The 16,250-nt window shown below is 41.5% G+C and overlaps 2 protein-coding genes across 3 annotated transcripts in view; one reads left to right on the forward strand and one right to left on the reverse strand.

Moving 5' to 3' along the window:
• Window positions 1–11,454, reverse strand: part of SUCLG1 (succinate-CoA ligase, alpha subunit) — a 43,824-nt gene extending 32,370 nt beyond the window's left edge. For both annotated transcript variants that reach the window (XM_011963818.1, XM_011963812.1), the window contains exon 1: window positions 11,147–11,454. In XM_011963818.1, the coding sequence (XP_011819208.1) occupies window positions 11,147–11,243 (97 nt within the window). In that variant the 5' untranslated portion in view covers window positions 11,244–11,454. The remainder of the gene's footprint in view (window positions 1–11,146) is intronic.
• A 981-nt stretch (window positions 11,455–12,435) lies between these two features.
• Window positions 12,436–16,250, forward strand: part of DNAH6 (dynein, axonemal, heavy chain 6) — a 337,022-nt gene continuing 333,207 nt past the window's right edge. The window contains exon 1 of the mRNA XM_011925684.1: window positions 12,436–12,472. The gene's annotated coding sequence lies outside the window, so the exon portion shown is untranslated. The remainder of the gene's footprint in view (window positions 12,473–16,250) is intronic.

The raw sequence follows: 16,250 nt of genomic DNA on the forward strand, positions 1-16,250 counted from the left end.
AGGGATTGCATTGCGAGTTATACCTGATGTAAATGACGAGTTGATGGGTGCTGACGAGTTGATGGGTGCAGCACACCAACATGGCACAAGTATACATATATAACAAACCTGCACGTTATGCACATGTACCCTAGAACTTAAAGTATAATAAAAAAAAATAAATTAATTTAAAAAAAATAGGTAAGCTAAGAGGCAAACTTTGTCAGGAATACAAGTAAAAATTGCTCAGCAACTTATTCTCTAGTAGGAACAACATATTAAATGTTAAGTCATAGGATAAAACTTATCTAAAATACAATCAAAAATCACTTAATCTCTTCCGATATGAACTCATGTATAAAAGAAACAGGGAAAATAAAATAAATAAGCAAGTAGACAAGAGAGGAAAAAGCTTGTTTTAAAAAACAAACCTAAGTTATTGAAGCAACCTACCTAAAAGGGAAATTAATTGAGAAATCTAAGTAGTTACTACAACCAGCTCCCCACATTTCAAAAAACAGGAGGAGGAACATAGATGACTTAAAACTGTGGGCTACCTTCTAAACGTCCATTAATACTACCAACCTGACTTCTCTGTGGCCCATCCCTGGCCCTTTCAAAGTAGCCAGGCCTTCTACCTATCATTGTGGTAGTCCATGAAGCCAGCCCAAGAAAAGAACATAAGGAGTAATCTCTATTGAACAACAAAAAAAAAACGCCTATCACATATATGCCCAGAGTCCACTCCATGCTTTCTGCCTTAAATCACTGCCTCATGCCCACCTAAGTCCTGACCTCACATTCCATAACTGAAAGAGCAACAACATCTGCTTCTGGCAGAAGTATCTGGAATCCATTACACCTCCAGGGAAGAGACAGGCCCAGATTTAGCCCTTACCACCTGGATAACATTTGGTACACACAAAGAACTGCTATGTAACAGACAGCTTTTGAAATGGGCCATGGGTTAAGAAAAACAACCTAGGCCATGGGTTAAGAAAAACAACCTAGGGGCCATGAATTAAGAAAAACAACCTAGGGGCCATGGGTTAAGAAAAACAACCTAGGCCATGGGTTAAGAAAAACAACCTAGGGGCCATGGGTTAAGAAAAACAACCTAGGCCATGAATTAAGAAAAACAACACCAGGTGGCCATGGGTAATTGAGAAAAACACCCAATGTTCCCGGAATTCAAACAGAAGAACAATTCCAGGAAACCCCCCCCCATGCGTACAAACCCCAGCCAATCAGAGCGAGACACCTTGCTCAGGCCATGGCAAGCCCCAATCATCTCGCGCCCTAAAGCTTTGTTTGAATTTCGCGCCTTGTTTGAATTTGTGGTGTTTTGCCTTTATAAGCAGCTTGTAACCAACGCTCGGGGTCCCTTGGCCATCTTTGTGCACGGGGGACCCGTGTCTCTCTGCTGTGATTTCGGTGTCGAGTGGTCCCTCGCGGCGACCCCTGCCCAGAGCGGGACTCTTTCGGGGGTTCCAACACTTTCTCAGACGAGACTGTGATCAACAAGGGGCTATGGGCTTTGCAGGTCAAGTTGTGGCACAGCAGTCACAGCTAAGCATCTGACTCTAGGCCGGTGAACACAGCAGGGATTTATGGCCCGAGACCCTGTCCCTACTGAACTGTGCAGCACAGCCCACCCTCGCCAGTGCTGCACTCCAGACCCATCCTTGCCCTTGGCTCCCATTTCTCCCAGCTGAACACCTACAACCATGATATTTGTGTAGAAGCTACACCCTTTCCTACCCTGCTACAATTCCTGACTAGTGGAAGAACCGGCTTTACCAGTCTCTCCCATTGAATCTTCAACAAAGGCTCATACCATTTCATATATCATATCATATCATTATCATATCATATGTTTTCAGACCAGAAGGTAGAAGATTTGATTATAAGATCAGATGTTGTGATCAGGATATCTGGAGTCCCTACTTGTTCATATAAAATACTTTTTCTGGGTAAAGTTTGGTTCTGCACAAGTACTCTTATATTCACTAACTTAACATAGATCAGACAATTCACTTCTCCTTCCAAAGGCGCAGAAGTCACCCTGAGAAAAGACAGGTCTGTCTGTGTCCCTAAAGCACAGCTCCAGTAACAGACCAACGAAGATCTCTACTTTCTCACAGTAACTCCAGATCTCCTGGATCAATTCTACGGAGCACAAGATTTTACAACATCAGATCTTTGGTGCTCATAAAAAGTGTATCAGAAGTGTGATAAACAGCAGTTCACCTCCCAATCCCCTGGCCTTTTAGTATTACTCAGTCTGTGCAATGCCCCTGAGAGCCTATAGCATCTAATGAAGTAAATCTTGGGAAACTTCTAATGCATAGGTGTAGATGTGTGTGCATTCATGCATGTGTGATCTCCCCATCTACACACCAGGCCTAGGTTCATATAGACCCACTTCTAGATAAGCTGGAACTAATAAACTATTATCATCTTACAGGCAAATCCAAGAAATGTATTCAACGGCAAGGAAGTGAAATTCCTGATCACATTCCATCCTGACAAGAAAGCTGTATGATGCCAGGCAAGGTTATCATCTGTACTGAAATGTGAGTTCGTTCATTGATTCAATCAACATTTGGGGAGCACCTATACCAAGCCATAATGTCAGGTGTCAAGGATAAAGTGACGAATGACAGTGTCTCAGCCCTCAAATAACTCACAATCTATATGAACTGATATAAAAGTCGGCCATAACTGCTTAGTGTGTAAAGTACTATTAACAACAACAACAACAACAACAAAAAGCCTTGGGAATTTGGGGTAAACTCCCCACACGTATTCAAGGCAGAGACGTCTATGTATGTGTGAGAGGTAGGGAGGGTAGAGTTAAGGAATGAATCCCTCATTGAGATTACCTCCAAATTGAAACCTAGGTTATCAGCAGTTCACTACTAAAACCCCCAATAACTTGATCTCCAAGCTCCTAAAGAAAGGAAAGAGGTTCATCTGGTTCCTGGTCCACTGTTATAACCTCTCCACAACTAAAAACTTTCTTCACCTCTGTCCCAGCCCTGGCCCATGCTACCTAACTTGAGCCCCTATCATCTAAACTGACAGCTGCACCTGCACAGTAGGAATTAACTTGTCACAGGAGATCCAGACAAGGAATCATGGACCATCATATGCTCCCTTTTCTAGAATACTGCTCTAATATGTTAGGCCAGCCAAGTGAGAAATGTTGGCAATCAGAGCAGCCTCTAAAACCCAGCAGAAAACCGTGAGTAGCCCAGTAAGCCATGATGGTATACCAGAATCACAAATGCCTTTTGAATCCCAGAAACTCAACCTACACCAGAAGATGAATCCACCCTACCCCAGGCCCTTTATATCAAGCATGCTCCCCAACCTGTCATGGCTGTAAGGAGGACCTGAAGGTGAGCTATGTGATGTAATACTCCTCACCTTAATTTCTGCCTCCTCAACAGCTTGAGGTAACACACTCCAGAGAGAACCAATTCTCAGTCTCCTGCCACTCCATGCTACCATGACACACCTAACAACTGGTGGATATATTTGAGGCAATACTATTATCAAATCAATGACAAGTCTTACTATTGTTGACATCATAGAATGAAGGAAATTCTTTGTTGCTGTATTTGCAATCAAATGGAAATAACGCAAAATATGCTTTTGCAAGTAAAACTCACCAAATGTTAAATCACTGTCATTCTCCTCATTCTTCCCCACCTTAACTAATTTAAGACCCAGAATTCCAGGCTTGAGATTCCCCACAAAACCAGACTCCCTACACCCCCACCTTCCCTCCTAGAATCCTTCTACCACTCTCCTTAATTTGGGCTGGTAAAGAGTGCAAACCACTAGCTGCTGTAAATATTAAAATCAAACTGACTCTACACTTTCTCTCCCTAATGAATTTCTTCTCCACCCAAATTGTCAAGCAAATACCTTAAGTAATTAAAAATAGCCTACTCTGCTTCTGCTGGAGAATGCAAACTAGTTCACAGTGCAAATCTTCCACTGTCCACTGCTTAACCCAACTTCATCATATTTTGGTTTTAAATACAATCCTGACCTCTGTGACAAAGCCATCAAATTACTAGAGTAAGTGACTTCCTAAAGTGAAATTTAGAACACAAGGCATACATTGGTAGCCAAACCATCTTGCAAATATATCTCTTACCTTTCAATTAAAGATTTAATGTCCTTAACTTCCTGAGAATTTCACTTACATTAATCCATATAAATTAACATTTAAATAAAACGTTACACAGTCAAGAATTCCCATATCTTCACATGATATATATGATTTATGAATATAATGGGGGACTTCAAAAGGGATCTGAGATTAAGAATAGAAGCTATGAACACTTTCATGTGGTATACAATAAACACCATCACACAGTACACTACTGAGTGCACACATATCCTTACTCTCTTTATCACATTATTTCTAAGTGAAATTATCTAAGCTTAAATTTATTTCAAGATTATTTCAAGTACCATCTAAATACTTTTCGCACTGCTAACTGTAAACTCCATGAGTGTCAGGACCATGTCTTATTCATCTCGTCTCCTATGGTATATGGTCAGTGCCTTATACACAATAGGTGCATGGGAAGCATTTCACTTAATTACAGGACAAGAAACAGGGTCTCCAAAAGAAACACTTACACCAAGCTAAACATCATAAGGTTCATTTCTTTTTCAGTGAGTTGGAAAAAGTTAATCTTGAACTCCCACGTATCAGGAAAGAGGGAAAAGAACCCTCTATCTTTTTTTGTACATATAAAGATAATAGGTTTCTCTAAAACTCATAGAGACTGCATGAAGTTCAGGCCTAAAATGCTGCTGGCAGTCCCCAAAGCTACATTAATCTAGTACAAATGCCATGCTAACATTTTTTTTAATAAATGAAACCCAAAAGCAGTAATACTAATTGAATACTTCCCTACATGAAAAAAGGAAACATTCAGACTGAGTAAAACACACCAGAGGCAGAGTTAAAGGCAATGACAGACCAGGGGAATGTTTTCATAACATTTAACAGACAAGGAATTAACCCGGGCAACAGGAAGAGCCAGCAAAAAGTGGAGCTCAAAGCCTAAGAGAAAAACTGATAAAGGCCATGAACAAGAAATACAATGGATGACAAACTACAAATCAATATATGATGAGATGCCTAGCTTTACTAATAAGAAGGAAATAAGTATTATTATTATTATTATTATTATTATTTGAGATGGAGTTTTACTCTGTAGCCCAGGCTGGAGCGCAGTAGTGCGATCTCAATTCACTGCAACCTCCACCTCTCGGGTTCAAGGGATTCTCCTGTCTCAGTCTCCTGAGTATCTGGGACTACAGGCCCACACCACCACACCCAGCTAATTTTTTTGTACTTTTAGTAGAGACAGGGTTTCACCATGTTGGCCAGGCTGGTCTCAAACTCCTGACCTCAAGTGGTCCGCCTGCCTCAGCCTCCCAAAGTGCTGGGATTACAGGTATGCGCCACCATACCCAGCAGAAAATAAGTATTTTAAATTAAATATTAGAGCAGGAAAGGTGAGGTTGGCCACCAGGAATAGTTTCTGATGGCGAATGTTACAGTTGTCACATCCTAGGCCACCTCCTTATCTTCAGATTCTTAGAAATTGTCCAGCTTAACCTTGGGACTGCATCCCAGGAGCAGCTGAGAACATCATCGCAGGAATCAGACAGGCCTGGTCTTGAGTTTATGCTCTGCCTTTCAGCAGCCATGTAACCCAGAGCATATCTTTTGATCTCCCTTAGCCTTAGTCTTCCCATCTAAAAATGGGATAACAGCTGCCCCTAGGAGGCTGTGATGTTAATATGAAATTACTCCTTAAATTGGCACCAGGTAGCACAGTGTCTGGTACACTTTCAAAACTGGGTTTACAACCCTACATGAACACAAAGGCAAATCTTTCCCTAAAAAGAGAGAAAAAATAGTTCGTATTTTAAAATCAAATAAGTCTAGCCAAAAATGTTTTCTACATGTCCTTGTGCACATCTTACATGTTTATTTATAAAAATACTAATCCATGTCTACATATAATGTGCAGTATGCACAAATACACCTCTAAGTTTTTAACATATAATACATTTGTAAAGGTGCAGCCCTCACTGTAAAACAGGGACAATAGTATATACTTCATAGGCTGATGTGAGAATTAAATGAGTTAGTAATATATAACGCATTTAAAACAGTGCCTAGGATACAGCAAGTGTTATATCCCTAAGAGCTATTTTATTATCATTATTATTACCGATGCAGAATGAGTGGACCAAACTGCTCTGAGATGTTCACTGTGACAGGCTATCTGTCAGGTGCTAGGGATTCACAGGTGAACAAGACAGGCTCAGGGTCCTACCCATGTGAAGTTTCCTGCCCTGTAAAGGAGCTAAACATTACACAAAGAAAAACAAAACTACCAACAGTACAAACTGTAATAAAGACAATGAAGGAAAGAGGCTGATTAATCTGAGAGAGATGTGTTTTCGACGGGGGTGATAGATTTGTACCTGTCAGCCACATACTAGTCTTCTTCATCGTAATAGTAACCACATGATTTATAAGATGGCTGATGGGATGAATGATGCAATGTATGGTCAAAGAGCACCTGCCCAGGGTAGGACTCAAACCATGGGCCTTGTATGACCAGTACCATGCTCCTAACCAATAACTCGAGGCTTTATTCATGAAATACTCAATATTCCTTCAACTCACCTCTCAAACTGTGTCCCTGGTAAACATTTATTCATGAATGTACTCATGAATTTAACAAATGCACACTTATTAACCATATGCATTATGCATATGTAAGACACAGGCATGGCGGGCACCTGTAGTCCCAGCTACTCGGAAGGCTGAAGCAGGAGAATGGTGTAAACCTGGGAGGCAGAGCTTGTAGTGGAGCTGAGATCTGGCCACTGCACTCCAGCCTGGGTGACAGAGCGCGACTCCGTCTCAAAAAAACAAAGACACAGGCTATTGCAGTCTACACCTACAGGACCTTATAATACAGCAGACTAGCTAGCAGCCACTTACCCCGAAACTCCAAACAACCCACTAGTCAAATGTTAAATTATATATTCATTTAATATTGACTTACAAGTGAAGTTTAATAAGCTGTAAGTACCATATTTCATGAAATATAACACACCATTGATTTTTAAGACATACTATTAATTACTGGTAAAAAAGAAAAAATGAGGCGGGCAGATCACCTGAGTTTGAGACCTACCTGACCAACATGGAGAAACCCCATCTCTACTAAAAATACAAAATTAACAGGGCATGGTGGCACATGCCTGTAATCCCAGCTACTCGGGAGGCTGAGGCAGGAGAATCGCTTGAACCCGGCAGGCAGAGGTTGCCGTGAACTGAGACTGTGCCACTGCACTCCAGCCTGAGCAACAACAGCAAAACTCTGTCTCAAAAAAAGTACATATATATCAATAATAAGACACATCCTAACGTAAGAAATGTTATAATGTAAAAAAATGTGGGATGTGGGTCTATCGCGCCTGTAATCCCAGCACTTTGGGAGGCTGAGGTGGGCGGATCATGAGGTCCGGAAGTTGAGATCATCCTGACTAACACAGTGAAACCCCATCTCTACTAAAAATACAAAAAAATTAGCCAGGCGTGGTGGCAGGTGCCTGTAGTCCCAGCTACTTGGGAGGCTGAGGCAGGAGAATGGCGTGAACCAGGAGGCGGAGCTTGCAGTGTGCCGACAGGGCGCCTCTGCACTCCAGCCTGGGGGACAGAGTGAGACTCCATCTCAAAAAAAAAAAAAAAAAAAAAAGTGGGTCTATGGCATGCCAGTCCCTTGATGAAATGAAATTGTTACCCTGCACTTAAGAGAAATTATTTTTAACATTCTCAATTACATTTCTATGGAAAAACAAATTTGATGTCAGAAAATCAAATCACTTTCTCATGGCTACATTGGTACATTTGAATCAAAGCTATTTTGTATTTCTGAAATAAAGATTTGGTTGTTAGATGCAATGGCAACAGATACTAGTATCCAAAACATCACTGTTGAGTATCTCCTTTTCCAAACTACACTTTAAATGCATCTCTGATTCTTAAAACAGGCCTACACACTTGGTAAACACAGGGAAAAGGAAGGCAACACCTTTGAGCAGAATAGTCACCTTCTCAATACATCACTGAGGCTGCCAAAAAAAAAAATCAGAGCTTCGAAGAAAGCAGCTTAAATTATCACATGGTGCATGCTGGTGGAAAGGATACTGCAGAGTCAGAAGACCTGGGTGCTAGTACCCCTTCTGATACTCACTGGGAACTTTCAGGATTTCCTCATCTGCCGTACAAAGGTTTGGGACCAGTTGGGTTTTAAGCTTTACTTTCTGGCATTAAAATACCAAAATTCTGAGGTTCAAAAATACTGGCTCTTATTCCCTATTTATTCTAAAACTACTGACTGAAGAAAAAACATTTTTTCTTTTTTACCAGAAACTACTGACCAGTTTTAAAAAGACCTTGCATTACTTTATGCTTCTCTTAAAACGTCACTATTTCAACTTCAAGGGTGCTTATGAAATCCTTAAACTTTCTCATGGAAGAAATCTTTCTCATTTTTCATTGTATTTTCTCTCTCCACTTCAACTGGATCCTTTTTCCTTTTTTTTTTTTTGAGAGTCTCACGCTGTCGCCCAGGCTGGAGTGCAGTGGCACGATCTCAGCTCACTGCAAGCTCCACCTCCCGGGTTCAAGCAATTCTCCTGCCTCAGCCTCCTGAGTAGCTGGGATTACAGGTGCCTGCCACCACGCCTGGCTAATTTTTGTATTTTTAGTAGAGATGGGGTTTTGCCATCTTGGTCAAGCTGGTCTTGAACTCCTGACCTTGTGATCCACCCGCCTCAGCCTCCCAAAGTGCTGGGATTACAGGCATGAGCCACCGCGCCAGGCCCCTTTTCCTTTTTTCATAAGCTGTAAAACAGGGCTCTGGAAGGCAACTACCAGTGTTCACTTGAGTTTTTTGTTGTTGTTGCTGTTAACTCTAATCAATATTGCAACACTATGACCTTCAGCAAGTAACATACCATAAGTTTAAACTTAACAGAGGGAACAAAATTCCCTAACATCTGCAGCTCTATTAGCTTCACAGTCTAAATAATTTCTGGCCCCTTTAAAAAAAAAAGTTTGCAAGGTGATGTTGGAGCTGCTATTTTTCTAGTGGGAGTGAAAATGGGCGCAGAAATGTGGCATGGGAAATAGGAGTTAGAGTTTTGTGAATTTAGAGGTGTTTATACATTAAACATTGTTGTCTATAACCCCTCTTGATACAGAATATATCTTGGTTTAGATCTCAGACCCTTAATAACAAGTTAATCACATGAGTTGGATAATTCAAGCCCACTCCAATAACAAAACTTAACCAGATGGTCACTCTAAAGCCAAGTGATCCTGGGAATCTAAGAACGAACTTCCACTTTTGTGGGAAGAGGATTGAGAGTTCTGCTAAGGGTGGAGTAAGGAGCTAGATCTTTTAGACACTCTTCCTTTATTCTCTAGATTTTTCTGGACAGCAGACCTACCTGAGGCTAGGATCTTGCAGAACCTCAGACTAGCAAGACCACAGAAGCGAAAGACACAGGCGGGCAACTTCTTCCTGGGGTTTCCCACCACAGTGGTTGTGCTGCACACCTGATCTTCTACATTCTAACCCACTATCTATTCAAATTAAGCTGGTTTAAAACCATATTCAATATACTTCATTCTTGGTGCTCAAACTCTATTGACCTGAGTGATTACTGGGTATAACGAATTCTTTTTGTCCTTCTGCCTACAACACCCTCAAGAATCTCCAGAAAGCTTTACCAAACAAACCAACTATTTCATACTTGCTAACATTATCTAGTCAGACCTTTGTCCTCAAGTGATCGGCAACTGTTAGCTATTGAGCGCACACTCATCAATGCACACTTTTAGAATGTAATCTTCTCAAGAAAGGAATTAAGTCTCATAAAATACTCAGTACAAGCAGAATTAAGAACAAACCAGAAAAAGAAAACTAACTTTATTACATGCGAGATGCTTTATATAAATTGCTCCACTTATTCTGCAGTGAACCCAGATCATCCTGTACATCATCATTGCTAAAACGCACATTTTTTTTCACTTTTTAAAAAACCAGGATACATGTGACAACCACTGGTGTGTCACAATTTTAATAAGCAATCGTTTTTCATTGTTAGTGGTAAACAAAATAATGGTCCACCTTACAAGTGATGGTGCTTCAGGCTCACTGAAATGTGTTAATATTTTCATGTGATTGGAAACACTGAAAAACAGATTAAGAAAAGTGTCCAGGGTTATTACACAGACTGAAAAGGGACTAGCCAGATTTCAAACCCTGATGTGGATGATTCCAAAGTTTCTTTCTACTATAACCTACCTGACAAGCACAGAGACTTTGAATATAGCAAGAATTTTCCATAGTCAGCGTGTCTCAAAGACTAGCAACCTTGGGTGCTAAGTTTTCGGGAACTGATGTGTCCACAAACCGCCTGTTGGAGGCACTGCAAATAAGCTAGTTTAGGTCCCAGCCAACCATAAGCTTCTAGGAGTCTATGCGGCTATGCCGACCCACTCGGCATAGTGTAAAGAAACTATCCTTCCCCTGACGTACAATCCTGCGGAGGGGGAATTCGAAGTGTAGGACCTTTCCGTACTAGGGACAGCCTCATCCCCCAACTTCCTACTGAGACACTCTTGCCCTCCCTCTCAACCCAGACACTTACCTTCCCCACCAAGTTCACCCTGGACCTCTTCACCCCCAACTCCAAATAAGGCCAGTCTAGACGCCACCCCCACCCTGTCACTTGTCACCGCTGGGCCGAGAGCAAGCTTCCAAATTTGCAGGGCTCCCAGACCCGAATCCTGGCTCAGCCACCCAGTATCTCCATCTACCAGCAGCCTAAGTCATGCCCCCCGCCGCACGTATCCAGGAAAGCTCCTTCCTCCGTAGGGGTCGCCGACTTGAAGCCGGAATCCCAAACTGCTCCTAGGCCCCCGCCGAGGTCCCGCCCTGAGGGCCCAACCGCGGCCTGGGCCAGGACGCTGGGTCTGGCGAGGCCAAGAACCCGCGGGCGCAAGGAAGACAGTCCTGGCCGGACTCACACTCACGGAGGAAGCTGCGCGACAGCAGACGGGTGGCTGCGAGACCGCTGCTGCCGAAGACCATGGTAGCGATGTCAGCTGCAGCCGCAAGGGTCGCGGTCATCCGCCAATGACACTCTCAGGCCCCCGGGGACCTCACAGGGACAGAAGCCTAGGCGGAGGGTGGCCACAGCAGTCGCCTGAACAAATTTCCCTCTACAGAGGATTCTTCACGGAACAGCGGCGACGGCAGGTGAAGACAAAGAGGCATCCTGTCGGAGAGGCAGATAATAACCCGGCTCCTTCCTAGAAATGTGGGTTTGATTAACATTAATTATAACAGCAGCTGGGGGTAAACCCCACGTGAGACTGACCGGCGCGTGGCATTGTGGGCAATGTAGTCTAACGGCCGCGACTGGTTCGTAGGTTTTGAGTGAGGCTGCGGGAAGGAAACGAGGGGAGAGTGGCGGTGAGACAGGGGAGACGAGGGACTTGAAGACTAGGAGGGAAGAAACAGCGAGGTGAAGTGCGAAGGGCAGTGCCAGAACTTTGTATCCCAGGCCCATCTCCTCCCCGCTTCGTTTTCCTCGTTTGCTATTAGAATAATATTTCTCACGGCGTACCTGCGCCTGGACCCGGAAGGGTTGCCTCTGGGGACGGGAATTCGAACTGGCGCTGGTGGCATGTGAAGGGAAAGACGTGATGAGAAAGACCAAAAGTTATCTTACTGACAGTTAATTTCTTGGAATGTGGAGTTTCTAGTTAAATAATCATGCAGTCTTTGACTAGCACTAAGTGTATGAGTGTTTATTTCCTGGGTATCCTACGGGCTGAAATTCGAGGTCAAATGCGACTTTGCTTCCTGTTTGGACAAACAGTTCCCTCTTCTGTAACAGCTTTAGAAGGAACCTCGGAGAGTCCCAGAGTCAAAAGGTAAACAAAAGATGAAGTAATCTGCGTCTCTGCCGAAAATCGTGCTCCTGAGATTCCTCATCAGAATTGTCACTAAAATTGCAATCTTAATTTACTTAGGTAGTCATTGTAATTGGCACTGAGCTGTGGATGGATGAGTGGGATTACCCAAGGAGATTGCCCAGTACTTCCTTTATGATCCAGTTATTGTCATTATCAGGTTGGACTTGACTGCAAATTAACTCCTGGCTCATGGATCCTGTTCTTGTGATAATCACGTGAGACTGACCGGCGCGTGGCATTGTGGGCAACGTAGTCTAACTGCCACGACTGGTTCGTAGGTTTTGAGTGAGGCTGCGGGAAGGGAACGAGGGGAGAGCGGCGGTGAGACGGAGGAGACGAGGGACTTGAAGACTAGGAGGGAAGAAACAGCGAGGTGAGGTGCGAAGAGCAGTGCCGGAACTTTGTATCCCAGGCCCATCTCCTCCCCGCTTCGTTTTCCTCGTTTGCTATTAGAATAATATTTCTCACCGCGTACCTGTGCCTGGACCCGGAAGGGTTGCCTCTGGGAACGGGAATTTGAACTGGCGCTGGTGGCATGTGAAGGGAAAGACGTGATGAGAAAGACCAAAAGTTATGTTACTGACAGTTAATTTCTTGGAATGTGGAGTTTCTAGTTAAATAATCATGCAGTCTTTGACTAGCACTAAGTGTATGAGTGTTTATTCCCTGGGTATCCTACGGGCTGAAATTCGAGGTCAAATGCGACTTTGCTTCCTGTTTGGACAAACAGTTCCCTCTTCTGTAACAGCTTTAGAAGGAACCTCGGAGAGTCCCAGAGTCAAAAGGTAAACAAGAGATGAAGTAATCTGCGTCTCTGCCGAAAATCGTGCTCCTGAGATTTCTCATCAGAATTGTCACTAAAATTGCAATCTTAATTTACTTAGGTAGTCATTGTAATTGGCACTGAGCTGTGGGATGGATGAGTGGGATTACCCAAGGAGATTGCCCAGTACTTCCTTTATGATCCAGTTATTGTCATTATCAGGTTGAACTTCACTGCAAATAAACTCCTGGCTCATGGATCATGTTCTTGTGATAATTAAATTACTCAGAGTTAAATAGTATCAGTGGTTTCCAGATATATCCATTATAACAAATTGGACATTTTTATAGCAAATAAATAGAAAATCCTTTGCTATTTTAAATAGCAAAATTCTTCGTGAACTGAGTTATATGTTTAGTTTCATTTAATTGATAAAATGATGACAAAAAATACAATTTCAGTACACTTTTAATGAAAATTTGTATTTCCATGAAGATGAGTATTTTTGTTTGTTTTGTACACTGAAGTATCCTCAGCACCTAGAACAATGCTTGACACAAATAACTCATTGTTGAATTGAATTGATATATGTAGGAGAATAGTAGTATATAGATTATTTTTTGGATCCACAGACAATGTTTGATGAACTTAGGATATTTCAATCTCTTGTAATAACTGCACCCCTGTGGCCGACCAGGTCTCCCTAATGCAAGCCTCCATAACAACGTTTCAGTACTGAGTAGCTAAGTTAAATATTAAAAGCCAGTGCCCTTGTACAAAGGCTGGGATGTAACAAAAGCCCACCAAGGGTTTTTGCCTAGGCCTTTCCTGGGCCTTAAAGCATGACAAATTAATGAAGGAATTCTTAACAGGACCCATTTAAGATTAAACAAGTTTTATTGGGGATCTGAAGAAACTCCCCAGGCCTCCACAAACAAGTTTATTGGAGGTCTGAGGGAACTCTCCAAACCTCTGTGATTTAGCAGGGGGCAAGATAAGGGTAATCACCCCAGCATCTAAACCCATGTAGATTAAGTAAATTTACTGAGCCTCCAAGGAAGGTCTTCAGTACTCAGACCTTAGTTATAGATTAAAAGAAGTTAATCACTTATGTCTTTAGATAAATGCACGCTTACACGTAAACATAGTTTGGAAGGTATATAAGCTCTGGAAAACTGTAATTTTGAGTTGGTCTGGTGATTAATTTCCAGGACTTTTCTATGTAACCGGTTGCAGAAATAAAAACTCTCTTCCTCCCCAGTTCATCTACATCTCATTATTGGGCCACAAAAACTAGCAGCCCAACCCTCAATTTGGTCCGGGAACATCCCTACCTCAATTCTGTCATATCTAGTGTAAAGAGTGCTGGAACAAACATAGGAGTACAGATATCTCTTCAATGTACTGAGTTCCTTTCTTTTGGATATATCCAGCAGTAGGATTGCTGGAGCACATGGTAGCTCAATTTTTAATTTTTTGAGGAAACTCCATACAGTTCTCCGTAGTGGTTGTACTGATTTACATTCCCACCATCAGTGTACAAGGGTTACCTTTTCTCCACATCCTCATCAGAGTTTGTTACTGCCTGTCTTTAGGATATAAGCCATTTTAACTGGGGTGAGATGATATCTCATAGTAGTTTTGATTTACATGGATGATCAAGGATGTTGAACACCTTTTCATATGCCTATTTGACATGCGTGCATCTTTTTTTGAGAAATGTCTATTCAAACCTTTTGCCCAGTTTTCGATCAGGTTATTAGTTATTTTTCCAATAGAGTTGTTTTAGCTCCTTATATATTCTGGCTAGTAATCCCTTGTCTTGTCTTTCCCTAGTGTATGTTCTTGGCACCTTTGTCCAAGATGAGTTCACTGTAGGTGTGTGGATTTGTTTCTGGGTTCTCTGTTCTGTTCCATCATCTATGCGTTTGTTTTTATGCCCGTACCATGCTGTTATGGTTACTATAGCTCTGTAGTATAAACTGAAGTCAGGTCATGTGATTCCTCAAGTTTTTGCTCTTTTTGCTCTGGGTCTTTTTATGGTTCCATATAAATTTTAGGATTGTCTTTTCTATTTCTGTGAAGAATGTCATTGGTAATTTGATAGGTATTCCACTGAATCTGTAGCTTACTTTAGGTAGTATAGACATTTTCACAATATTGATTCTTCCGTGAACATGGAATATTTTTCCATTTTTTGGTGTCCTCTTTAACTTCTTTCATCAGTGGTTCATACTTTTCATTATAGAGATCTTTCGCTGGTTTGGTTGATTCCTATGGAATTAATTTATTTGTGGCTATTGTACATGAAATTACTTTTTTATTTCCTTTTCAGATTGTTTGCTGTTGGCATGTAAAAATGCTACTGATTTTTGTATGTTGATTTTTGTATTCTGCAACTTTACTGAATTTGGTTATCAATTTTAATAGTTTTTTTGTGGAGTCTTTAGATTTTTCCACATATAAGATCATATTATTTGCAAACAAGGATAATTTGACTTCTTCCTTTCCAATTTGGATGTCCTTTATATCTTTCTCTTGTCTGATTGCTCTAGCTAAGACTTCCAGTACTATGCTGAATAACAGCCATAAAAGTTGGCATCCTTGTCATGTTCCAGATCATAGAGGAAAGGCTTTCGATTTTTTTCCCAATCATTATGATACTAGCTATGGGTCTGTCATTTATGGGTTTTATTATGTTGAGATACGTTCATTCTATTCCCAGTTTTTTGAGGGGTTTTATCATGAAGGGATGTTGAATTTTATCAAAATCTTTTTCAGCATCAATTGAAATGATCATATGGTTGTGTCCTTTCTTCTGTTGATACTGTGTATCACATTGATTCATTTGCATATGTTGGGTCATCTGTGCATTCCAGGGATAAGTCCCACTTGGTCGTCATGAATGATCTTTCTAATGTATTGTTGAATTTAGTTTGCTAGTATTTTATCGAGGATTTCTTACATCAAAATTTTTCAGCGATATTAGCCTGTAGTTTTCTTTTTTTTAAATGGGTCTTTCTCTGGGTTTGGTATTAGAGTAATACTGGCCTTGTAGAATGAGTTTGGAAGTATTCCGTCCTCTCCTATTTTTTGGAATAGTTTGAGTAGGATTGGTATTAGTTCTTCTTTAAAAGTGTGGTAAAATTCAGCAGTGAAGTCTTCAGGTCCTGGGTTTTTCTTTAGTGGGAGACGTCTTATTATGACTTTGATCTCATTACTTGTCATTGGTCTGTTCAGGTTTTGGATTTCTTTCTGGTTCAATCTTGGTAGGTTGTAAGTGTCTAGAAATGTGTTCTTTTTTTACATTTTCCAATTTATTGGCATATAATTGGTCATAGCAGCAGCTAATGATCCTTTGAATTTCTGCAGTATCAGTTGTAATGTCACCTT

The sequence above is a fragment of the Colobus angolensis genome, unplaced genomic scaffold (assembly GCF_000951035.1).
Source record: "Colobus angolensis palliatus isolate OR3802 unplaced genomic scaffold, Cang.pa_1.0 Scaffold118, whole genome shotgun sequence".
Taxonomy (NCBI): Eukaryota; Metazoa; Chordata; class Mammalia; order Primates; family Cercopithecidae; genus Colobus; species Colobus angolensis.